Here is a 25925-nt window from a genome sequence, read left to right on the forward strand (position 1 = left end):
AAATCCTCTGGTTTGTCCCCATGGGACGATGCCTGCCCCACACAGGACAGTCAGGACACGGCACTGGGAGCAGGGATAACCTTTGTCTCCTCATCTTTTTAAGGCTTTTTGCCAGGGAATTCTTACCCTTCCTTTCCTTCTCCAGCAGCACCACGGACTTTTATACTTTCATCACCTCGAAGGCCCAGCTGGGACCTTTCCTGACACCGTCCGGAGCAGCCCAGGGCTGAGGGATCAGGAACACAAAATCACCCGGACACAAAACCTTGTTAGAAAACTGTACTGAATTTGTGATTCCCAAATCTTTCCCTGATTTCTGCAATGCCCCTGCAGCAGCAGCACCCAACAGACTCAGGGCAAACCTTGGCTCCAGTGAGGATCAGAGCTGGAGGAGCCGGTACGGGAAGAGACTCATAAATCACCACACAAACACCAAGGAGGGTCAGTTTTTAAAACTTTTTTTATTTTTTAATTTTTTTTTAAGTTTTTATTTTATATTATCTACAAAGTAAAAGTTTTCTTAACTTAAAAGTTACATCACTGTCTCACGATAGTGATTATCTCATCAAACGTGATTTATAAATAATAACTCATCCGTTTGACGATTAGAATTTTTTTTTTTTTACTGAACCTGTTTCAAGTTTAGTTAGAAGTAAAAGGGATCTCCAAGTCTTGATTTTTAGTGATAATAGCAGCAAGAATCACTCTTGTTACTTCTTTTGCTAGCTGACGAGTTCATAACTTTGAAGGGTCATTAAAAAATAAATAACTTCCAGTTTTCAGCAAGCAGAGTTGGGGCACTTGCAGGACTCAGATACAGTGCATGGAATTATGGAATAGCCCACAAGTTCCTAAATGCCTCTACTCAGTCCGAATCTCTCCCACTGCAAGATGAACTGTTAGCATTCCTAGTGGATGTTACAAGAAATCAAAAAAAAAAAAAAATTTTTTTTTTTTTTAAACAAAATAAAATGAAATTCTAGTTTTCTGTGCTTCCAGTTGGCAGAAGCAGTAGAAGGAGGGTATTTGGCCTACAAAAGGTATCCAGCCTTTCAGTTATTCCAGATGAGCCTTACAACTGCTGTTGGTGGTGGGCTTGTACTGTAAAAAAAAAGTTCAAATGTAAATAATAAATTGGCAAGCCACACAACAGTTTGCTAGTAAAGTGGTCACAGGACAACTACTGAGCTCAACTTTCTTTTATTTTTCTTTTTTTTCCTCTTTTTTTTTTTTTTGCTTTTATTTTCTTAGAGAACAAAACAAAACCCTGCACATCAAGATGTCCTTGGGATGGTTTTGTTTTTTTTTTTTCCCTACCTAAGCCCTCAGAAAGCAGCTTTGTTCTGCTCACACATTCCCCAAGAAACATCAGGTAAAACTACATCACTACAGAAGTTCAGAGGCTGTTTGAACTCGAATAATCAAAGAAGCCTAAATAAGGTTAAATTTAAAGCGGAAAGAAGTCACACAACTCCTACTTTTCCCCCAAAGCAAAGCTGCAGAATGTTACTCTGAATTAAAGTTTAGATTTCAGTTGTCACTTTATCAGCAGCCCTACCCCCACACAACATTTCACTCCTGTGAAATCATCAAGATTTAATAAAACCTCCGATCATTATAAGCTACACACAGTCCATCCCCCACGGCAAATCCACGGCAACACCTGCAAAACTCAGTCCCACAGTGCCAGTGTCTCACACTTTTCCTTTTCTCTACTCCAGCTAGAGAAAAAGCAGAATTTTCCCTGAATTAGGTACATCTCACCAGCTAAACCTACGCTCCTCTAGGCTGCCAAAGCGCAGCTGCGAAATACAAGGACATCTTAACGCTGGTTGGGTTTTTTTTGTCTTTTTTTTTTTTTTTCCCCAAATCTTGGTTTCTCCCAGTTGTTACTACTCCGACCTGGCTCAGTTAGGGTGCAGGTCTCCCGGGCACACACTCCTCACCTGAAGGGTGGGTCATATAGGGGAAATGTGTTGTTGTCGAGACTGGAATGGGCTGTAGTGCACTTTGAGCGAGGGCGGCTTGGGGACCACCGGGAGGCTGTGTCGTCATTAGCATCATTGGAGCATGGGCAGTTGGGTGAGAAGGAACCATTCCTGACTGTACATGAGCCTGAAACAAAGAGCTCTTTAGTATCATGGTCACAAGGAGGCAGCAACTCCTGGCCACATGACTGGCAAAAGTTTGCTCCGGCTGCAAATCCGGAGGGTTACTCTCCATTTTTTTTTTTAAACTAGGTTAGGGGTTAAGGAAGAGGTTGTAACACACACAAAAAAAAAAAAAAAAAAAAAAAAAAAAAAAAAAAAACAACAAAAAGGAAAAATAATAATTAAAAAAAGGGCTCAAGTCTTTACTGCTGGCTCTGAGTCACATTCTCAATTTTAGCCATTTTGCCAGCGTTAAATAGGGGGGTATTAAAAATAAAAAAAACAATTCAGCAACAAATCTTCCAAACATTTCTGTTAGTCACCTACATCAAAGCACTTCCTAGAGGGTACAGATAGGAACTTCACAGGCACTGGGAGTCTGGCATCCCTTCCCCAGCTCTCTCCTTGCACAACCCCACGTTCTCTCCTGGCTCCCTGCCCTGGGAACCTCCCTGTCCTCCCCAGTGACCTGTGCCCACACAGTGCTCAGCCAAGTCCTTCTGACATGAGTGATTTCATCCCTTTACACTCTCAGGGCAGCTTTGTTCTGTTTCCAGTTCAGCTCATCGCAGTTCTTGTGTAATCTGAGCAATCAGGGCTAAATCTCAGTGGAAAAGGAGATTAATCCTTCCCATGGCTGATCACCTCTGGCAAACAAGTTCAGGAGCTTGGTGGGTTCTTTAGCTCAGAGCAGTTCATGTCTCTAGAGGTCATCCTTTTTTTTTTTTTTTTTCAATTTAAAAACCTAGCAAACATTAATTTCTTAAAAGCACAAAGGAACTCAGAGCTCTCAGTGGATTTCTCTTGGGGAAAAAAGCCCCAAAACGCCATCATTTGTACCTAAGGTTTGCTTTGTCCTTCTACCATATCCCAGAACTGCAGCCTCACAGGTCTCCCATGCCAGTAAAGACAGATAGCAGGTAGTGGCTAGAATTTTATTTCTTAAAGACAAAAAGGGTTACTTGACTCATCACAGACATTCCCCAAACTCTTTGATCAGACTTGCACGTGTTAGTAGCACCCCAGAAGCCTTTAAAGGCAGGAACTGCAATTCAAATCTCACTCTTGCTCTAAAAAACGTTTAGGAGATCAGGCTGTGGAACAGAAATACCTCCCAGGACTGGCTCCACGTTGACTTTGACAAACATGCTATTGTAGAAGCCATCATTATAAAGCAGCTATTCATAGAGCAGCTGGAGTCAATACACACAGTGGATAAAATTTTTCTGCTGTGGCTCAAACACTTTGCAAATTGGCAGCTGACAGCTCTCTGTAATGAATTTTAAAGTACTGGTTCTCAAGTGAGATATCTACCAGCTCAAGATTCATCTGATAACCTGAAGGGAAATTGGATTGATCCCCTGTGTTGGCCTAACTGAAATTCTTACCACGTGGTATTTCAGAATTGTGTTTAGAAGCTGGGAATGAGGCTGCTAAAAAACTATTAAATCCAGTGATTAGTTTCCCCACGATGGAATAATTACATGCATTTAAAATTTCTGACAGAACTGTAGTTATTCCTTCACTAGAGATTTTTGAGGGAACTACTTCATTAGGAAAGTCAATTAGTTTGGTGTAAATATCACAAATTGCAGCTTTCATTCTAAAAAAATTACAGAAGAGACTGCACAAGTTAAAAATCAAGGGCAAGGCAGGCTTTGTCTGTGATTGCTAAAAATCCTGCCTGAGCAGTCATTTCTGACTCAAAGTTGCATCTGATTTGTTTAATTTGGTTAAGTGCTTGGCACACAGAAAGGAAGGCAATGGTCACATTCTGCTTCCCTGGCCTGGCCAGGGCACAATTCAGGCACAGCTTTACCCCTTGATGACCTTCAAGCAAATATTTCATGTTTCAAATCACAGCACTGGATGTGCCACTAAGCCAAGACTCCTCTGAGAAGCTCTAAACACAACCCAGGCATTGACAGCAGTGCCTTCACACCAGAGCAGAGCAGGAGTCTTGTTTCTGGCAGAAACCAGAGAAGGGGAGGACATGCCAAGATGCCACAGCAATTGTCAGCTTTGGCCATCCTCTCTTTATCCTCCCTCAAAAAAGCAGAGAAATCAAAAGCCTAAGAGAGAATCAAAAAGCTAAAAACAACATCAGTAAAAGGATTCCTAAAGAACTATTGATTTATTGACTTAACTGACTGTCCCAAGGACCAAAGCAAAGATTTTATCAGAATTCTGCAAGGGACTGGACACCTGTCAGATTAACATCCCTAATCACAGATAGTCACCTTATCCCAAACTACTGTTAACCTGTATGAGAAGGCAGAAGCCAGCCACCAAGTTCATGGTCTGAAGAAGAAATTGTGCAGGCAAATTACTGATTGAACTGCCCATTTCTCGAGAAAGGACACTAAATCCAGGAGATTTAGTAAACATCAGAAAATCTCTGTCACACTGCTTTCCACGGAGCTCTTGATTAATCTATCATGTGCTTCCCTTCCCCAAATCCTTTTTCTCAGGGAGGTGACCACAAGAGAGCAGTTAAGAGAAGTGGGTTTCTGATTCTGAAGCAAAGACTGTTGTTTTAGGTTGCCCAACAATCTTTGGGGATCTTCAGCGTAAGCAGTTCATTTAGAACCACACACACACCCCCCACACACATACACACAGAGACTTCTTTCTGCAAGGATTGTCCTGCAGTCACCTTAACTCTCTCCTCTCTCCCTGCACTGCCTTGCTACTCCCAGGAAATCCTGTCATGTCCTTTTCTGGATGTATTTGTATAAATTTGTCTACGATGCAGAGCCTGAAACTGCCACCAAAAGCAGCAACTCAGCCTTTCTGCACTCAGCTCCCACCTCCAACCTTTCTGTATGCCAGCTCTTCCTGGGATCAGGCACCTGACTGAGCAGGGAACCTATTTGACCAAGAAACAGCTTAAAAAGGGATTCAGCACATTTCAGCTGAATCATGTCCCCAGCCTGGTCTGCTCCACGGCCAAGCAGTTCTGTGAGCAGAGTGGTGGGGCAGGGACAAGGATGGGAGCCAGGAACTGGGAAGAGAGCTCAGTTTATTTCAGTAGCAGTGCCAGCTTAAGATGTCTTCATTAAACTACAGTTGCAGATGCACTAGGTGTTGGAAGCTGAGGTCCAAATACACCTTGTCAAATTCTAAATAAAGGCAATGTACAGACAGAAACCTAAATAACAACAACAGGTAAGTCTGTGCTGAGAGGTGACAGATTGGCAATCACTTCAGCAGGCCCGACTGTCCTAACTTTGTGGCATTAAGACATTTAGTCTTGAAGGTTGTTAAACTGTGTTTACCTGGGGGACATGGGCCATGTGTGGCGGATTGGTATATGCAGGTTGAACATGGGAGGGATGAATGGTGAAGACTGTTTGTTGTGCTGTAGGAAAATTGTTTTGTGGAGACTGCGTGTTGGAGCCTGGCGTCATGGAAGGAGGGGTTGGAGCTAGACCTGCGTGGTAAATCGCCGACTGCTGCTGGGGGTTGGCCAGGTGCAGGGCCTGGGCAGCCTGGTGCTGGTGGTGCTGCAAGAAAACACAAGAGATCATTGAGGTTAGGGCTGAGGGATTACACACATGAAGGAGAAAGGAGTGGGAAACTGCTCTCAATTCCAAATCTGTATCTAAGGATGGCCACGCTTGTGCTCATGGGGAAACTCTACACAACCCCACCAGGCTCAGCTTCTGCTGGCAAACAGAACCCAGACTGCCAGGTAAACTGGTGCTGGGACTGCCTCAGAGCTGCAGCCAGAGTTATCCCCAGGAGGGAGCTAAGGAATGCAGCACTATCCCCCAGGTAAAACCATGGAGAACCTGGAGCTGGGACTGCCTCAGAGCTGCAGCCAGAGTTATTCTCAGGAGGGAGCTAAGGAATGCAGCACTACCCGAAGGACCACTTTGTTTTCACCTGCTTTGACAAAATACAATCAAACACTTCTCAGCGTTTATCTGCTATTTCCACTTCACTCATATGAAAGCACTGACACAATTATGATCCTTCCATAATCCTTAAATTGAAACATCCCCCATCCCATGTGACCAGGGAGAAATGAACAGTTGGACTCTGCTCCATCCTACCCTTTTTCCTCTCAAAGAAATCAATATATCAACATCAAGCACCAGTCAGCTGCAATCTCTTAAATGCAATTAAACACAATTTAAAGCTGCTCAGTCCCTGGGTTGTGTTACCTGCACGGGGCTTGGAGCAGGGTGGCTTCCAGCATGTTGGCTTTGCTGCTGGCCAGTTGGGGTGGCAGAAGGCTGAGGATGCGGAGGATGCGGATGCAGGGTAGCATTAGGGTGGGCATACTGCTGAGCAAGTGAGCCAGTGGAAACTAGGATGAAAAAGAGGAATATTTAACACCAGGTACAGGACGTGCACCTCTATCAAGTCACCATCTGCACTTGAAGATTTCACTACAACTCAAACACTCAGTAAATATATTCCCTCCCCCTTCTAAAAAAAAAAAAAAGTATATATATATATATATATATATGTATTTATCTTGCAAATAGCTGAGGATCTTACCTTGCTTTTGTGTAGTTTGGTTTGGCAGGAAAATCTATAAACAACCATAATTAGACAGTTCATCTTCCCTAACCTGACAATGTAACAGATACTACATAGAGAAAAGCAGTATTTCATCTTTTGTTTTGTCAAACAGACCAGTTTCAAAGATCAAATTTATAATTTTCATACAATTTAGGATTTCCTGAGATATACTTTTCAAAGGTGTTATGAGCCATTTTTATTTCCACCATCCAAAAAAAATTCTTTGGCCTTATACCTGGCTAACCTCACCATGCTACTCTTCTGGAAATTGCTCACAGAACAGTCAGAGGGAAGCACAAACTCTGCCTGTGTGCTCCAGAGTAAATAAACATCACAGCTGACAAAACTGAGGCTGCTCGAGCATCAAATTTTTGCTGAAGCCACTTTCTTGGGCTAAAATAACCCATTTTGCCTCTGCCCTCGAGGCCAATCTGTTCTGGATCACCACCATCCTGTGAATTTCCCAACACTGCCACGGAATTCTTCATTCCTTGAAACAGTAGCAAATAAGGTACAAAATTCCCAAAAAGGAAGAAACTGAACAACAGGAAACTTTCACCCCAGTGAAGCCACATCTGTTGCTACAGCTGTGCCAGTCTCCAACAACAAACACCAAGTTCCTTCTTGGATCCTGCTCTGCCCCTGCTCCAAATGGGCCACACTAAATCCTTTTTTTTTTTTTTAATTTTTGAGGGAATCTAAGCAAGTATGAAAAGCCATAATGACAACGAGTCTTCCTTTAAACACAAAGCATGCAACAGGAAAGAAGGACCCTAAAAATGAGGATGTTTCTCCTATTTCTTTTAGGTCTTGTGCAACAAGCAGGCTGTGTTTGCAGCTACTCCTGTGTGTGACAACATGTGTTAATCCCTCTGATGTCACAGCCCACAAGATCAAGGAGAGTTTTGCTGACTACAGTGCTAAAGAAGCAAACAGCCAAAGAAAACTATCAACCTGCTCCTCAATATTTCCTTTGACTGTTCCTTATTTGTTTTGGTGCACTCTGAAGTTAATTACTGATGAGTATCTAGCAGGTTATAGGGTTTTTTAAATGGGGTTGGTATTATATGAGAACTTGATTGCCACTGCAGTTTTCCTCCAGTCTGGTTTGCTATAAACCTTACAAATCCAAGTTCTACCACGTTCCAACTCACCAGAATACAGTGAGCCAGGATCTTTTTGCCTGATTGAGGTTTTTCTCCCCCGTACAGGTTCCCGCTTTAGAAAATAACTGCCTGCCACATTTAACCTAATCCCTGGCAAGCTCTATTAAATCTTCACTGAGCAAATGGCCTCACAGTGATGAGCAGTTTCAGGCTATTAATGCAGATGAACTAAATTCCTGCAGCCTGGAGTTGATCCTAACGTTCTTATCCATGTGTGCAAGCACAGTTGTACACTCTGAGTCTTTCTGACTGAGGGGAGGGGTTCAAAACCACCTCAATGTTTTCTAAGCTCACCGTCAAAACCAGCAGGATCTTCTGCCACAGCGTTTTGTTACGCTTTAAATCCAAGTTTTTTGGGGCTTTTTTGTATCACTACTAAAATGTATTTTGCAGCAGCATCCTACTTGACTTTCAGACATTCCTCCTCTGAAAACATCAAAATTATCAATGGCAACACTGATCATTTTTACAGTACCAAGTTTATGGCTTTCTACAGGAGGAAAACTTCTCAGCCTCATTATTGTACACACTCTGAAGAAGGTCAGAAGTTATTATCTTTGTCAAAGTAATAGAAATAAATGGAAGGAGGGATCACTTGCTTGCCAAAGGGCACGTGAGACCAGCAATCCTCCCAGTGCCTCAGCCACAGAGCTGGCAAGCCTGACTACAAATTAACTCCAACTCCATTCAAGAGGCTTTAAAATGTATATGAAATTTAATTCCAAGTTGTAAGATATTCAAGGCTTCCCACATCACTTGTTAAGAGCCCCCAAAATAATGTGGGACTCCCTTAAACCATTTGTGCAATTCATCTTTTGGTCCTCTATGGCCCAGAGAACAATAAACTCAGTTATTCTGAAGCAGATATTTCTACACTAAAACTTCACAATAAGGAATTTCTCTCTTTAGACACCAGTAAAACCAAGGAATAGCACCCTAAAGAATAGATAAAAAGCAGGGGGAGGATCAAGTTTTTGTCATAATGGCAGCTCTTCCAAAACCACCTAATATTTTATCCATAGCTTTGGATTTGAAGCACTGGATTTTTTTATACTGAAGAATATTTATTTCTCTAGTTTCTCCTCTCCTTCATTTTGTCTTTAACAGATCACCCTAATGACCAAACTTGTAGAGCTTAAAATCACTTCAGATGCTGCTACAAATTATGTTTTAATAGTAATATTAAAAGTGCCTTTCAAAAAATGTTATCTGGGCACTTCTCTGCATCCTGGCCAGTCCCTGCACACAAACCAAGAACAACTCAGCAGGTTCTGAAACGTATTCCCAGTTCAAAACCAGAGTTCAGACTCCAACTCCAGCAATGTAAATGGTTTCTCATGTTTAGTTAGTGCAAGTAATTCCTGCCAAGCCAATGAAATCTCTGAGACCAGCAGGATTGTCAAAGGAATCTTGTAAAAATCATGAAAAATTCACCTGCTCAGCCAGAACTAAACCACTGTCCCTGGGATTTTTTAAAGGAATTTCTGCCTGGCCATCAAAACAGCTCACTACACAAATTAACAGCAAATAAGACAAGACAGGAGGTGAAAAAAAACCAATCAAAACCCATTATCCAACATTTTCCCCAATTGTCAGTATTTTGGAGATTTTCTAAACGGCCACCTATTATCTGAGAACGTGCCAAGAAAGCTCTAGGAAAGGACACATCTTGCTGCAAGTCACCTCAGCTCATTCCAGCACAAATACACTGGGTTTCTCACCTTTTAGGCCTTAAATTCCTCTGCCTGAGCTAACCTGCTTCACTTCTGCATCTTTCTAACCAAATTGGTTCTAACGTGAAATATTTCACTGCACTGACCTGGCAGGGACATGAGGGAGGGAAGCGACTCAATCACAGAATGGGAAAAAAACATCACATGGATTGAATTACTGAATTCAACTCTACAGAACTGCACCCCATTTCTCTGAGAGCAAACAAGAAGTAGTCAGCCACAGAACCCACAGAAGGAGCTGAAATCAAAAGAGGTCACAGCAGCAGAGATCAAGCAGAACTCCCAGCTACAAGGGAATATGTGAAACCACATCGTGTCATTTTGTAATTTTGTCTTTTCCCTGGAATTTCAATGGTGCCAATGGTGGTCAGCATTGGTCATAGTCCAAAGATGCATTGAAGAGCCTATTTTCAAGAACTGACCAATGAACAAACTTCAAAACTATTGCCAGAGCCAGTAAGATGGTGAGGATAACTACATTTAAAAGACCTGAATGGTAGGAAGCAAAGAAATAGCAAATGTTTCTTTCATCACACAAACATTTCAAGAACTCATTTTACACAGGTAGAGTGGACTCCAAAGATAATCCAAGAAAGGAACGAGGTTATTAAAGAGATTTCAGTGCACCAAACCAAGAGGCATGAACACAGCACAGCTCAGCATCCTACAGCCCCCGCTCAGGCAGAACCAATCTGGTACAAGAAACACAGCAAGTCTGCTCCAGAGGAGATTTTTGGAGAACAAATGGTTTTTCTCACATCCCTCTTGCATGAGCTAATGCAAAAAAAAAAACCAAAACACCAAAACCCAGGAGAGTGCCTGGCATGAGCTGCACGGACTTGCAGACAGACACAGCAACGAGTGCCACGGCAGGACAGCAGCAAGAACAGAAACACCCTGAAACCACAATTCCTCCTTTCCCATGTCTTGGGTGAGAGTTCATCCTGCAACCACCCCTCTCAAACCTCAGCTTCCTCAAAGCAGCTGCTGAACACCAGCAGACAAGGCAGTATTTTGCAGTTCTCTGCCTTTCCCAGTAAGTGTGGACGAGCTGGATCAGGCTGCTGTGTCCAGAGAGCACCAGCCCCTCTCCTCTACAGTGATGCTGGGCACCAGCACAGCCCCACCTGAGCCAGGGAATGGAACTGATAAAGTTCACCTGCCAAGGAGCCCTCATCTCATCCCTGCCATACAACCATGAGCACAAGTTGTTCCCAGCACTCCTTCAGCAGCAGCTCTACAGAAAACTTCCTCCACCTCAGCTGCAACTCGAGTTATTTCCTCCCAGGGGCTCAGAACTTGAGCCACAGCTTTTTAAAGGGATGAGGCCCAGGTTACTTCTCCTTTTAGGAAGCTGGTAACTTGTCAGGTTTAAAAATCCTGTTTGGCTCATGGAAGGGAGCAATGCAGCTCCCCCAGGTTTAAGCAGAGGCTACAGAATCACAGAGTGGTTTGGGTGGGAAGGGACCTTCAAGATCATTTTGTTCCACCCCCTGCCATGGGCAGGGACACCTTCCACCAGCCCAGGCTGCTCCAAGCCCCGTCCAACCTGGCCTTGGACAGCTCCAGGGATGGGGCAGCCACAGCTTCTCTGGCCACCCTGTGCCAGGGCCTTCCCACCCTCACAGGGAAGGATTTCTTAGAGCCCACTTCTGGCTGCAGATGAAAAGACTGGGTAGTGAAGTCAGAGATTATTCTATACTCAAAATAAATTTTTGAAGAATTGACAATTCAGCTTCCTGTGATCATATAAATCTGTCCCAAAGCTCCATCCCCTGCCCACTGAGAGGAACCTTCCTGCGTTTTCCACATCCTGGTTTGGTGCAAGGAAACTTGTTCCCTCAACACGTCCCATTCCTTTAACATGTGGTTCTTTAGAAAGTGCTTTTCTGTACAATCAAAATTAGTACAAAAAACCCAACTCACTGGCAAAGTAGAAAGAAGGGCCTGTCTCCTTGCTGTATGGTATTTTGGGACATGCTGAATTTGGGAAATAGAAAGGTAAATTAGCCTCTTGCCACGTGCATACTTCCCATCTTCTGGAAAGGTCAGTGTCAGTTTTAATTTTTTTTAAATTTTTTTTGAAGACTCTAGAACCATGCAGATATTTTTATTTACTCAGCTGCTATTAGAGCTAGATATTTTGTTTTACAAATGAGTGGAGATGAAACACAAGTCTCAAGTAAGCTTTCCTTCTTAACTGTGACACTGAGGTCTTGCAGTTCTTAATTAACACAAAAAGAAACTTTATGTCAATTCATGGTCTATTACTGTTCACTGCAACAAGAAGGTTAAAATACAATTACACTAGAGCAGAAACTGGCCCCTTGCTTTTTCAGCTATGGCACTGCCATTCTGAACAGTTCCAAGACACCTTTGGTGACTGGTTCACTCTTAGTCCCTGGAGAATCCTCTGAGGTTTATATTATATCCACCATTGTACTATCAGGGGAATAGAATTTACTCTACTGCTGAGACAGAAACCAGATAAAGTTAGAGACAACACCAGACCAGTAAAACATATGCAGAAGGGGAAAGGGGAAGGGAGAACAGGGACAGGAATGAGAGCACAAAAAACAGGAAACGCATCTGTGCAAAACCAAGGTCTGGTTTTACACAAGTTCTTAAACACAAAAGTTAAGTTTTTCAAAGGACTCCAGATATCAGGAAACAATTCAGCCACATGGAAAACTACCACAAGTTCATTGTCACAGGAATGGACAGATCCACCCTCTACTCGGGAACCAAATTTTCTACCAGCAGCAGAAGCCTGGTCTGGGCTTTGTGTGACACAGGAGCCAAACTGGGACTGTGGCCAGCAAACTCCAGCAGCCCAAGGACAGGGACTGGGAGGCCACCCCGAGCCAGCAGCTGCCAGACAGACACAACCTTCTGAACCCAAGGTGCAGCTGAGCAGGGGAAGGACGACACCTCCAGGTCAGCTGTGTGGCAGGTAAGGGTGTCACATTTCAAACTCTCCTGGACAGGGACGGCTCCACAGCTGAAGTGTCACAGACATTGTTATCATCTGGCTGGGAAGAAAGTTGTTTGGACATTGTCCTTCCCCATTGTGAGGGGAAAACCCCAGTGATCTGAACACTCCTCTGTCCTGTGTTTAGCTGGGGTTACTGGGACCACGCAGCTCTGCTTCTCTGTCTTGTCAACAGCGGGGTTGTGACACAGTGAACTGGCAAGGAAATCCCAGAAGTGCAGGAATATCCCATTAAACAGCATTAGACAAAAGTACTTTTCTTTAAAATGGAAGAGTGCTTATTAGGTCACTGCATGTATTTTGGATTCAGCTATCTCTTCACAAGACAGGAAGGAAAACAACCCCAAACTTTTGGCAGTGAGGGTGGTTCCCTTAAATCGACAGGAATTTCTCTTCGCTGCCAGGCTGTTACTATTTGCCACAGACTTTCAACTCGTCCCAAACCATTAGTGAAGGTGCAGTTTCAGATCTTACCAGAAAACATTTCACACCTTAGGAATACTTGATAAGCAGTTTCCCCCCAACCCCCAGGTCTCAGCACAGTAGTTCTTGCAGACATCTTCTCTCTACCACATATGCAGGAGAAAAACTGAGTGAATTTTGCAGGAATAACTCAAAGTAAGCACCAGTACCTTGAGAGTAAAAGGGCAGCGTGGCCCACTGAATCCTGATATCAGTGCTAAAAATAAGTAATAATGTATTTTTTAAAAAATCAGATAGCAATTTTAAAGAGCCAAAAGGGAAATTGTTTGAGCAAAATCAAAAGCAGCAGCGGTGGTTGTTTCTCAGAAAGTTGTTATTCTGTACTTTCAAATTATTTTTAAGGGAGGACCAGAATCAAAGTGCACAGGTATATTTAGTTCAAATGTGGGTAAACTTAAGATTCCCAAAAGACAGAACATAAGTTATGGATATTTCCTTATAGTCATTCAGTCAGATGTGCACAATTCCAACATGATGTTCTTTAGCAATGGGCTCCACGAGCAGCTCAGATTGGTCACCTCTGGCATTCCTGCCTTTTCCCACATATGGATAAATGGAAGCTGAAGTGGACACGTTACAGCTGGACACACTTTGAGGAAGCACAGTCCATCTGGGCCAGGTCTTCAAGCACTCAGCACATGGAAGACTTGCAAAAATGCGAATTGAGAGGGTGCTGCAGAACATCAGGAATCATTGCATGTGTCACTGTCACCTTGGAAGGTGAAGGGTACCTTTGAGACAGTTCACGTTCACTAAACACGTCTGCACAGGGGCAAGAACACACCCTTAAAAAAGGTCTATCACATGGAGTTCATGATCCTCCTGGGTTGAATGGTTTCAGTAAGAAAAATTTCAAGCACTCCATCATTTACTGGAACGTGGGAGAATATTTAGAAGAGTCACCAAGTAGCTACTTGAAAGAACACAGGAGGACAGGCCATTTCTGTTAAATTAGGTGCTCTTGGGAAAGTAATATTTAATTACATGGCAGGAAATACCAAAGAATTCTCAAGTTTGACCCAACTTAGTTGTTTGCACTGGCAGGTAGTCACATATCTACAACAGACAAGCTGCAAAACCAACACAAAATGAGATCTAACAGTTGTAAGTCAGAATATCAGTGAAAAAAACTATACAGACATCTGATCAAAGCCAAGCAAGGCAATGGGCTTGTACTTCAACACTGCAAAACCCACTGATTACAGAAGATAAGGATGGTGAACAATGGGAAATTGCTAGGAAGTCACATGCAACCATTCTGAATCAAATCTCAGATTATCTCATGTTTGGTTTTATTTTAATTAGAATTTGAGGGGAGGGTTTTCACCAATAAAGGTCTGAAAGCCTTTGATCGTTCACTTTATCGGAATTCTATTTAATCTAACGAAAAAGCAAACAGAAGATCTGTTTACATGGACACCTCAAGCACAAGAGTTGAAAAGATCAAAGTAATACAATTAGCAAAGACCTGTGAGAGAAAGATTAATCTCTACAAGTAACTTCCATTTCAGCTTCAGCACAAATGAGCTCAAATGTTCTTCCTCTGAGCATCAAAAAAGGTTATTTTTGTTTCTTAACTCTGTTACCACACCACTCCAGAGATCTGTCAGGATGTTTTCAGACGGGTAAGACACCTCTTAAAATCAGAATTAATTTCCCACTAAACTCCAGATTCTCTGTAAGTTTTCATGACACATCATGGACTTCCATTAAGTAGCAGTGTAAAACTAAGCACCCGAAAACATACAAAGATGTCTAAAGGTACAGAAAATCTTTTATTAGAATCTAAGTCAATAATATACGTGACCCAATAAAACTTTTCCTCAGATGCTATAACAAGTATTGAAATGCCATGTTTTCAAGAGACCATCTGCTGTTTTGACATTTTATGACAATTTCCAAGCCTTAAACAACCTTGACTCTACCTCTTTCAATAGCATGTTTTGCAGTGAGCTTTTTTTCCTCCAAATTGGGCCTTGATTTATCATACATTTATAATGCTTTAGAAGTTCTTGAACATTTTACTTTTGTCACAAGGTAACCCACATTTTCAGCACTTCACTGTAAGTGAGAAATGCCCATCTGATAACGCTAGAGACTAATTGTCCAAGTCAGAGCAATACATGAGCTGTTCCATATACTTATTCTTGACTTACCAAAAGAGAAAGGTAAGCAACACATGGTTTATTTTGCTTAAACAGCAGTGTTCATACTGTTAATAATGCCAGTAGTATCATAAAGACAGCATTTCACTAGTTGCCAGAACTAAAGTCAAGTTTGAAACTGAGGTCATAACCTTGCAATAAAACAAGTACTAATTATAATCAAGGAACAAACAAGGGATGATGTATCAAGAGCATCAAGAGAACTTGAACAAACTTCTTTCAGCAGATATTCTTTAGCAGCTCCCAGGTTGAAATCTCATCTTGGTCACTGGCATCCTACCGAAATCAGCACACTTGAGTTTTCATTTGAACCAGGCTGGCTCAGTTTTCAATGCTCTGCTCATCATCATCATCATCTTATGAAATATAAACCACATCTACTGAACGACACCCACGTTTGAAGGCTGAGATTAAATACATCCCCTGCACAAAGTAAGGACTTAAAAAGTTACATATAACACAAAACGTTTCCTACCATACATAGCATGTGTCTGTTCATGCGCACCGTACTGTGTTGCAGAGGAAGATACTAAACCCGGCTGTGCGTGTGCTGGTGGGGCCATCATCCTAGCGTTGCCCTGTATTACAGGGCTATAAACATGAGGATGCTGCAGGCAGAACAAAGGAAAAACCACACGGTTAATTGGGGAATTACTCCAAAGAAACTCGTGTCACCTAAATAGTCGTGATTGATACAGCGGCGGCTCGGCCTTGCTCAAACGGAGAGAGAGCTGAGGATTTCACACTGTCGTGATTGTCCCCATTGTTTCCAAAATTTAAGGGCTAAAATCTGACAGAAAACATTGGCATATCCAATTTTTGCCACTCCAATAATGCACTAAGCTTATATATTTATCCAATTACACTTGTGGATTTAACAGCCTTTGAAGTAAGAGCAGTCCACCAAGTAAGTTATTTTTAGAACGCTTAACCAGGAGATGTGCTGGCCATGACCTAAAGAAATTCTTCAAAGAGCTAAAAAAACCTTATCAGTAATAAATGCCAACTTCTAAACTGACCTTAAAATTCGTTAGGACCTTAAAATTCATTAGGACCTTAAAATTTGTTACAGGCTTTGAAGCACATTCCAAGATCACCACGTGTGCTCCAGAACACAAAAACTCTTCAGAGTGACTTAGGACTGGACACAAGGTCTGAGCCACCTCATTATTTGTGCTTGGATTGATCAGGAGCATTGAAAGGACTCTTACCTGAGATTGGTAGTGTGGCACATGCTGCACAAGAGGCTGATTAGGAAACTGTTGGGGGCTATATGCAACATATTGTGTAGAGTAAGCAGGTGGAGTAGCTACAATTGGAGGGCCTGCTGCTGAGGCAGGATGCATCATGGTGCTCTGGTGGTGTTGGTCTTGCCGCTGCTGGGGCATATTTGGTACTGGAAAACAAAGATTGCCTCACGTTAGAAACACAGGGCAAAGAACTGTGATCTTCCTGAAAGGTTCTACATTATAATAATGTTACTGGGACCACGTGGAACATCCTCACCCCACAGCTTTAACCATGGGTTAGAGCTCTGTCAGAAAGGAACAGTGTGAAGAAGAGTTTCTCCAAGAAACACATGATATCCACAGCAACAAACCCAGCCCTGCCTTTCTTGTGAAGGAATAAAGGTGGAGGGAGAGAAAGACTGACAAGAATCAGAAATGGAAGAGAAAGGTTGTATCAGGACACCTACATTAACCAATTAATCCTGTCCCCTTCAAAAGGTTTAATTCACCCTCTGTGGGAACTACTTGGCCACTGTTCATCAGCTGGAAATCTGAGTGTTTATGTTAAAATGACTTGTGTTTATGGCTGAGGAGAGCACAATAAAGGTCTCCATGCAGCCACAACTCAAGGTATTCACATCTTTTGAGCTCCCTGCTACCCCTCAGGGCAGCAGAAAGCAACTTTTAGGTCATAGGCAACATTGAGGGAGACAAAACCTATAAAAAGAGGAGTAAGAATAATTAAGAGGGAAGAAAGACGAAAAGAGCAGAGCAGTGTGGGATCACCTGAGCTCTCCTGGGGAGTTGACCACCCAACTGACTTGGAACAAACTAATTCAGCCTACAAAGCACAGGCATGGGAGCTCCAGGAGGGCTCCAGGAGGGCTCCAGCTTCCTGTAGTCAGGCTGCAACTATTAACTGAGCTACCTTAAGCACCTGCAAGCTCCACTGCAGGGGCAATGTCCCAAATCCCTTAGGGAGAGGAGAGGGAAATGTTGAAAACATCAGTAAATTCACTCAGTGATTGTGTTTACACTGCAAATCAACAACAGAAAGAAGTAAATACAGGAGGCAACTTCAACAGTGTAAAGGCACAGAGCTGTAACCCAGGCAGCTCCCTCAGGGCTGTGCTGCACACAGATGGATTTGGAGAAAATATTGGAACTTAAAAAGGAATTCAGAATTGGAACTGCCTCACCCATCGAGTGAGTACTCAGCAATGTATTTCTGATTAAAACAGTGTTACCAAGCAGAAGATTTCAGGGGTGAGGCCACAGTGAAGTTACTGTGTTTGACCACACAAATACATTGCAGCTTTTTGTCTCCCCTAGGTTGATAAAGGCCATTTGTTTGTTTCTAAACAGCAGGAAACAATTTCCTCCTGCAGTGACTGGAGCTGCAGTGGTGTTCTTGTCCTGCAGCACTGGCTGCCACTGCAGAAGCATTCACTGGGCACAGCTACAGTGTTCCCTGGACACAAGAACAAGAGCAGCACTTGCTGCTCCCTCAGTGCCCTGCCCAGCACAGGGAGCATCTCACCACCCACTGTGGCTCCACAGCCACGGGTGTCACTTGAACACGTGGCATTGTCATTGTTAGTCCAGCTGTTCAGTCACTGGGGCAGCAGGAATGAAAAAGAACAAACTGGAACCAGCTCTTTCCAGAAGAGCAGCAGAGCAAAGTCTTCCTGAAGAAATAGTGACTCTGCATGTTGACAAAAAACCCCTCTATTAAAGCACCAATGAGGGCACTGCTGCAAACCAGTAAAGAAAACCAGTAGAGAAGCCCCCTTTAAAAAAATCTGTAATTTTTATGAAATATAGGAAATGATCAGCTTATCCCAATGCTCCAAGTAACAGAGACGTTTTCCTGTTTGTCAAACCAGATTCCAATCCGAGCAACCCCCCATTACTCAAACCTGGCATGTTTTGGCTGAATTAGTTTATCTATAAATCCATTAGTATTTCCACTTACTTCCCTTTATTAAAAATAGCATTTAAAATATTGATCGAAAACCAAATTACCATGGATTAGAAAACACACAAACATTTGTCATTTAGCCATGCTGCATGCAGACTGAGAACCAAACAGGCAGTATTATTCTCACCTTTACCTGCTCTATATGTCTTGGCTTGGTTCACTGGCATGGGCGTCATGGGAATAGGATACAAAGGCTGAAACAGAACAAGTTGAAGGTGTGATATTCCTTTAAAAACTCAGAGTGAGCTGGGGTGGGGGCCCCACTCAGCTTTGATGTGTTTCCCTCTGTTCTGTTACATGGTTTAGTGAACTCTGCCTAACCTATGAGATTTTCTTGGATCAGTGTCATCAAGTCTGCACGGACACTCAACTAAGACCAGATGGTTGGCAACAACCAGCCCAGGAACGCTACTGCTGCTACTGCAGGCACTGGGCTCAACCTGACAGCCTCTCAACAGCTTTTTGGTATAAAGCTGAGTCAGGGGAGGGTTAGGCTGGGTATCAGGGAAAGGCTCTTCCCCCAGAGGAAGCACTGCCCAGGCTCCCCAGGGAATGGGCACGGCCCCGAGGGTGCTCCAGGAGCGTTTGGACAGCGCTGCCAGGGATGCCCAGGGTGGGATTGTTGGAGTGTCTGTGCAGGGCCAGGGGTTGGGGCTGATGATCCTTGTGGGTCCCTTCCAACTCAGGATATTCCATGATTCTATGATAATGGAGCTAGATTTGAAATCCCAGTGATCCCTACAACAACCAGGAACCAGTGGGACACAGCTGGAAACAAAGAAACAGTTGCTTAACATTTAAAGAGAGTGAGAGTATGCTTGCAGGACCAGGGAGGAAACCTGCACACATCAACCATAAATACAGGCTGCTGGCATTTACAAGTGTTTGGGACTATTTGAACATCCAGATTGAGGGAGCACTGGGAAAAGTCAGTATTTACACAGCTAAAACTTCACAACAATATGATTTACATTTACAAGAGCAATACAAGCTGTATTATTTCAGTTTTAACTCAGAGCTCCCAAGCTGAGACAAGCTGATCTTTAAGGTCTTTCCCAACCCGACCCATTCTGTGATTCCTAAGTCTCCTGAGCTTCCTGAGGATCTCTGTGCAGTGTTGAGGAGTTTGCAGCACTTTACCTGCACGCCTGGACTCACTGGAACCGGGTACATCATATTTGGTGCAAAACAAACAGGCTGAGTGTACACGGGGGTTGGCTGCTGATGCCCCACCATGGAGGGGCTGGGCTGAGCTTGAGGACGAGGGGAGGTTGGTGTAGTAGAAGGTTTCGGCTACAAACAGAGGTGAGCAATGGATATGGCAGGGTTAGTTTGAGCATCCTCCAAGGAAAAGGTTGGCTCATAAAGATCTACTCAAAGGCACTGTTTTCAACAGCATCAAATCACTTACTTGAGCAAAAGATCGAGGGTTGAACTCTTTAGCATTAGGATTAAGTGTTGATTTTCTAACTTGCCTAAACACAAAGAACAAAAAATTTAGTTGGGCATTATTCTTTTACAAGTGTATCTGCAATCAATAATTTAAGAAACACCTCATTTCTATCTGTGAGTCAGATTTCTGAGAAGTGAAATACCTCATGGCATGCAAAAAGCCACTCTCATTGAGGGACTCTTACTACAACTATCCATGAATGTTTTCCAGTTGATACCACAGCTCACGTGAGCCAGGAAAACAGTGAAATAAGCTTTTAGATGTGAAGCAGACATCAAAAGGACCAGAGCTCTGCACTGAATCAGGAGATGACTTTCAGGGCAGTCCTTTCACCTGTTGTTCCTCCTGTGTAACAGCACTCACAGTCAGGAATGTGTCACCCAGTCATGACTTCTACACAAGACCTGATGTTAATAAAGATGTGCTTATTCCAAAATGCAAAATTACTCACTCTGAAGTATCCTTCTTCTCCTCTTTATCCTCTTTATCTTGTTTACTTCCAGGCCCGGATGTCTGTACACCTTGGGAAGTCACCTCAGGTCCTCGCTTTTGCTCAGAGCTGTTACTTATGGAAGGAGAAATACTGGGACTATTGGGTTTGCTACTGCCACCATTGGAGTTGGTGTTACTGCCAGCTTCTATGATAGATTCTTTAGGGCTGGACTCTGTTTTTTCTTTAACTACATCTCTTGATTTTTCACCTTCTCGGGTTTTATTTAGCAGCTGATCCACTGCATCTGAAGAGGAACTGGACTGTAACTGAAAAAACCCAAGGGATATATTCAGTAAATTGATACAAAACTCCAAAGAGACCATCTAATGCTGTCACAGACACAGATTAAAACACAGTCCCACAGGCCTCAATCATCTGGAAATGACCTTTTAAAACACACATTTCCATTTCTACTAGAAAAGAAATCCATGAACACTGTTTAAGCTGGCACTGTGTAAGGAGCTGTTCAGCCACTCAGCTGACCTGTATGTTGATTAGGGAGTGACAGGAAAGCTTCAGACAACCCTCTGGACTCATCCCCTGAGTGATTTAACAGCACCACTTGAAAAGCTAACCTGATTTAATAAACCCTTATAACCAGGAAATAAGTAATATGAATTCATCTTCAATTTTCCTCAGCAAAACTCTTCATTTAATTTTGCAACAGCTCCTCCATATGGAGTGTGAGATAATTATTTGTGCCTAATGATCAAACAGGTTTCAAGTCCTGTTTTCAGTGTACAGTCAATATTCACATTTATGTGCATTAGGCAATAGTACTAGCAAGAGTCAGCATTGATTTTACAATATCTAACATGAATTCCTACAGATATTTTCATAAATTAAGCAAAAGTATAAAGAGCTGTTAACCTATGCAATGTGTTCAATTCATTAAAATAATCTGGATGCACGTGAGAATGATGACACCATTAACAGAGAGAAACTTACCCTAAAGTCATTCTTAAATTTCTTTAAATCATCAATCTGTTTTCTATGCTCTGAAACAATTGGAGAGACACCTGCCAAATATAAGATCAACATTGTCCAAGCATTTCTAATACAAGTTTTAAACACAACCCTGCACATTGCTAAGTTTGCAGAAAGAGAATGGTTTTGCAGATATCACAATGAAATCCAGCACCTTATTTTCGGTTTTAATTTGGTACAATTCCATGAACTATGTGTATGAGCACACAGAAAGCCTCTGTGAAAGCAGAGCATTACATAACTGATTTATCTTTAGTTCTGATGCACCACACCAAGGCAGAAGCCCTGAGGTGCAGGGACTGCAGAATTCACTGAACACAAAGAACATGCAACAAAACCCCCAACCCAGCCTGTGCCAGCATTTCAAAACACAGCAAGTGAAGGAGAAACACTGAGCAAGGTGAGCTTTATGGTTGGACTCATCCTAAAGGTCTCTCCAGTGAGAGAATGAATGAATCTGGTTCTCAGCTTTTGGTTTTTTTGAGAACTGAATGAACAAACAACGCTGCAGAGACAAACAAATGTAAGGAAATAATAGGGAAAAGCACAGTTAGAAAAGCTCTGCTGACCACGATGCTCAGAGGTATTGTGAGCACAGCTCTAAGCAGAAACATATTCAGTCCAAAGGCAGCTAAAAAGCAGCTCTGTGAGCAGAGGAAAGAAAGAAGGGGAGGGAAAAAAGAAAAAAACCAAGTGAAATCACACCATCCACATGAGCATCTCTACACTTGGTGTTGATGGAATGAGTCACAAACAACATTTCAAAGTGCCACTTCACAACTGCATGACCAAATTTCACTGTAGAACACCAGGCTGCCTCCAAGCCTTCCTTAAAATGCCAACTAAAGCAGCCAGGACAGCAGGTTTAGTGTGCACAATTCCTACATCACTCGAGTACATGAAAGCTTTGGATACAAACCTTTGTTTTCAGGTTTAGAAAAACTAGGAGAAGTCTCACTTGGCTTTATATTCTCCTTGTTTCCAGTTGCAGAATTTTGCCTCTGGTCCTGAAGCCTTGTATCTTTAGCTGGAAAAGAAATTGCCAACATTATTCTCTTATACACAGCTCAAATTGACCAAAGAGAGAAGGCAAGGGAGACATAGGGAAGAAATTTAACCATTTTTAGCTTGGAAAAGAAAAACCTTTTAAGTTACACATTTCCTGCTACCTAGCTGGTGCCTGGAGGACCATCCTCCCTCCCTCCCTCCCCACCCTACTGTTCTTAAAGCCAAATGAAAAAATCACAGTTAAACTCATCCTTCTCATCATACACAGAACCTTAACTTAGGCTGAACAAAATATAAACTTAGAGCCAATTATTTTCAGAAGTCCAAGGTCTTCACACAGACTGCTACAAAGATTTGAGAGTTCTTAGACATTTGACTGTGCTCCTGAATGGTTTTCTTTCCCCCTTTCTTTCCAGCTTTCCTTTAGCTGTGTTCAAAATAGTTTTTTGAAACCAGTGGCCTGTGTTTCTTTAACACAGAAAAGAGGCAAAAGCTCAGTTTGAAAAAAGAAATCCTCAATTAAGTCAGACATCTATAAACCCATATTCCTTAAGGGCACAAGAAATTCAGCACAAAGACTTCTCAAAAAGCCTCTCTCCAACCTTAGTTTAAAGCTGGCACCACGAGAAATTGGGAACTCCCAGTAAAATTTAACACATCACAAGTTTCCCCATCATTCAGCAAGCAGCTGTGCTCTTGCCTAGGCACATTCCTTGTCAGGAATTAGGGAAAAAGAGCATTTGCAAAGTGGTGAGAGCTCCTTACCTTCATTGGAAGGGGTGACTGCTCTGTTGGATGCAGGGCTGGCAGGTGTAGGAGAGGCAGCTGGAACAGGCATGGCAACAGATTCAGTGGGAATAGTACCAGGCTGAGGAGAAGGCAGAGCTGGTCCCATGGGAGTGCTGCTCTGCCTTGGAGACCTAGGCCTGTGTGTTTTAGGGGATAATCTCGGAACTAGAAACAAACAGGAAAAAGCAGTTATAGGATGAGCTTCCCCAGCTGGCTCAGCAGTTTGTTTTAGTTTTAAAATGGCTAAAAACATGCTTTGAAACACTTTGTGAGACATTACAGAGTAACTGAAAACCTGTTTACCTTTCAGGCACATCTCCTAGTTCTTTACAACGCAGCATTTCAGATAATGGGGTGATTTCTCTGCAGACTGTCCCCCAAAATATATCACTGCCCTCTAATCCCACCAAGAATCTGCAAAATGCTTCCCCAAGTCCCCAGCAGTACAACTACAACAGCTCACATTAACCCAGTTTGAGGCAGAACACAAAAGGTGGTCAGGTCTCCACACAAACAGATGTAAAACATTTTTTAAGAGGGCTGAAAAATCCATTTTACAGCGTCCTCTTTTGGAGGTTTGCCAGCTGGAAAAAAAACAACACAGCCTATTGAAAAAAAGAGTGCTTTTAAGTATATTTTTGCTTCTGTGTTAAAGCAGCAAGGAAAGTTGTATGTTCTTTGAACAGTAAGTTGTATTTCCTGCTTCCTGTTCATCCCACTTGTGCTTTTTGTCACATATTAACTTCCAGTGAGTGAGCAGAAAGGCAGGTAAGTGGTTTAACAGTCCTACTTGCATGTTAATAATGTATAAACAGGGAAGATGAAACACAAATAATGCCACAAAAGAAGAGTTGAAGTCTTTTCCACAAGGCAACAAGTCTATGTGGGTCTAAATTATATCTTTTTTCTGAGAAATGTGTTCCCACTACGCTCCTCTAGAATTCTGCACTGCTAAAAAATACCCCAAAAGTACCTAAAAAGGACCAAACTGTTGCTCTCTTGCCCTCAAGGAAACACCCAGCTCCTGACAGCCCACCAGAACATGGCCTCACCTGTGGCACAAGACTGAGCTTTAACTTTTAAGTCAAATATTTTTTAAAAATACATTAACTGTTTAAAAAAAAAAAGACACCCACTATAACTGCTCCTACAGTACCCAAGAAGAACATCACCACTTAAAATCCATGTAAATTTTAAAGGAGAAATACATCTAACTTAACCTGAGTATCATTTCATCTTTTAACACCAACCTCTATCCAAACACCTCCTTCATTAGTAAACCACAACCCAGCCACACTGCCACTAACCAAACTCAGGGATGCAGTGGCGAGTCTCTAACTCCTCCTGACTCCTCCAATAACTCCCCTGAAAATTAATCCTTTCAACAACTAATTCCCACACTTTTCCTTCCTTTCTCTTCACCCAGCACCTGACTCTGCAGTTAGGACAATATTGCACTCACCAATTCTCACTCAGCTACCTTGGAACATCCTTCTCCCACTCCAACCTCAGCCCAGTATTTGATTATTCAGAGCCTGAATTGCCTGCAAAGGCAGGATTCTGCTGAGCATGCCCACTCTAAGGATCCCCCTGCAAGCCATCTGCAATAAGCCAAGCTTTACCTACCCCCACTGACAACTGATGACCACGTCCCACCTGAAGGGCTGCCTCGTGCCACTGCAGCAGTAGATGCTTCCCCAGGTGCATTATGAGATACAAATTCTAAGCCACTTGAAATTGTACCCCTACCAGTAGAGACTCTGTGACCTCGAGGGTGCCGTTGAGCCTTTGGAGACATCCGTGGAGGCCCTGAGGAAAAAAGACAACCCCACACAATAAGTGCTTAATGTCCAGCACAGAAAACCCAAACATCTGCTCTTAAAACTGGATTTAATCTTAAAACTCTCAAAAAAGCAGCAATAAAATCAAGCAATTGGTATTGATATCCTAAAAAGGCTGAGCCATTGGTCCAGCCAGGCTGCCAACACTCATCACCTCCCCAGGGCAGCTCCTGGATATTCAGAGGCTTTATCAGCACTGAAACAGGTGTGCAAGGCCTGGATTGAAAATGTTTCAATCCAAGCATCCACCACTGCTAAGTGCAAGCCAAGCCATAAAGGTCAGTGGTGCAGCTCCCCCTGGATAAGCCCAGTTCCAGGCTAATCAAACATTTTTCCAGAAAATAAAAAATTCCCAACGCTTTTGTCAGGTGGTCAGTGATCCCAACCATTTATAGTCACCACTGGCTGACCAATGCTCTTGGGGAATTTCAGCAGAGCATTCTCTGCAGCGAGGCTGAATTGCCTGCAGCAGGTCACAATTCATTTACAAGTCAGCAAAAATTGCAACTAAACAAGGGATTGTTATCCCAAGGTTCAAGTCATGCATGTTTAACACCAGAAGCCAAAGTCGTAAGTGAATACAGGAATTCTGCACAGCCTCTACAGCTGCCACACCATAGCTGTGCTCAAACCTAAGCAGCAATACAGTTCTTACATCCTAATAAACATTTTCTTCACAAGATTAGACTCAAATGTTGATACTTCAAAAGGAAAAACCATGTGTGAACAGAATCTGGCTGATTGCAGTTCATTTTTAACGTAGGTCAATAACAGGGTCAAGTTCAGATAATGGCTTTTGGGTTTCAGGTAAACCACTAAATTACCAAGTACCTCTTTCAGTTACATAAATCTTTAAACATCAGCCTCTATTTTAACCATGAATCTCAAGTCCACTTCAATGCAAATTTCATCCAGGTATTTT

The 25925-nt window shown here is 42.7% G+C and overlaps 1 protein-coding gene across 8 annotated transcripts in view; it reads right to left on the minus strand.

The window, feature by feature from the left end:
• Positions 1-469: 469 nt before the first annotated feature.
• The window catches only part of ATXN2 (ataxin 2), a 49622-nt gene continuing 24166 nt past the window's right edge, over positions 470-25925 (minus strand). Inside the window, exons 11-24 of one of the 8 annotated variants that reach the window (XM_082293596.1) lie at positions 24789-24971; positions 23139-23327; positions 22285-22392; positions 21327-21397; positions 20337-20644; positions 19844-19907; positions 19573-19725; positions 18566-18626; positions 16434-16618; positions 15698-15830; positions 6320-6465; positions 5429-5656; positions 1947-2115; positions 470-1101 (exon numbers count right to left, since the gene is read on the minus strand). In XM_082293596.1, the coding sequence (XP_082149722.1) occupies positions 1073-1101; positions 1947-2115; positions 5429-5656; positions 6320-6465; positions 15698-15830; positions 16434-16618; positions 18566-18626; positions 19573-19725; positions 19844-19907; positions 20337-20644; positions 21327-21397; positions 22285-22392; positions 23139-23327; positions 24789-24971 (2027 nt within the window). In that variant the 3' untranslated portion in view covers positions 470-1072. Of the gene's footprint in view, positions 2116-5428; positions 5657-6319; positions 6466-15697; positions 15831-16433; positions 16619-18559; positions 18627-19572; positions 19726-19843; positions 19908-20336; positions 20645-21326; positions 21398-22284; positions 22393-23138; positions 23328-24788; positions 24972-25925 lie in introns of all 8 variants that reach the window. The other 7 variants (XM_082293594.1, XM_082293599.1, XM_082293597.1 and 4 more) reach the window with 7 other exon arrangements.

This window comes from Coloeus monedula (assembly GCF_965178545.1).
Source record: "Coloeus monedula genome assembly, chromosome: 18".
In the NCBI taxonomy this organism is placed as follows: Eukaryota; Metazoa; Chordata; class Aves; order Passeriformes; family Corvidae; genus Coloeus; species Coloeus monedula.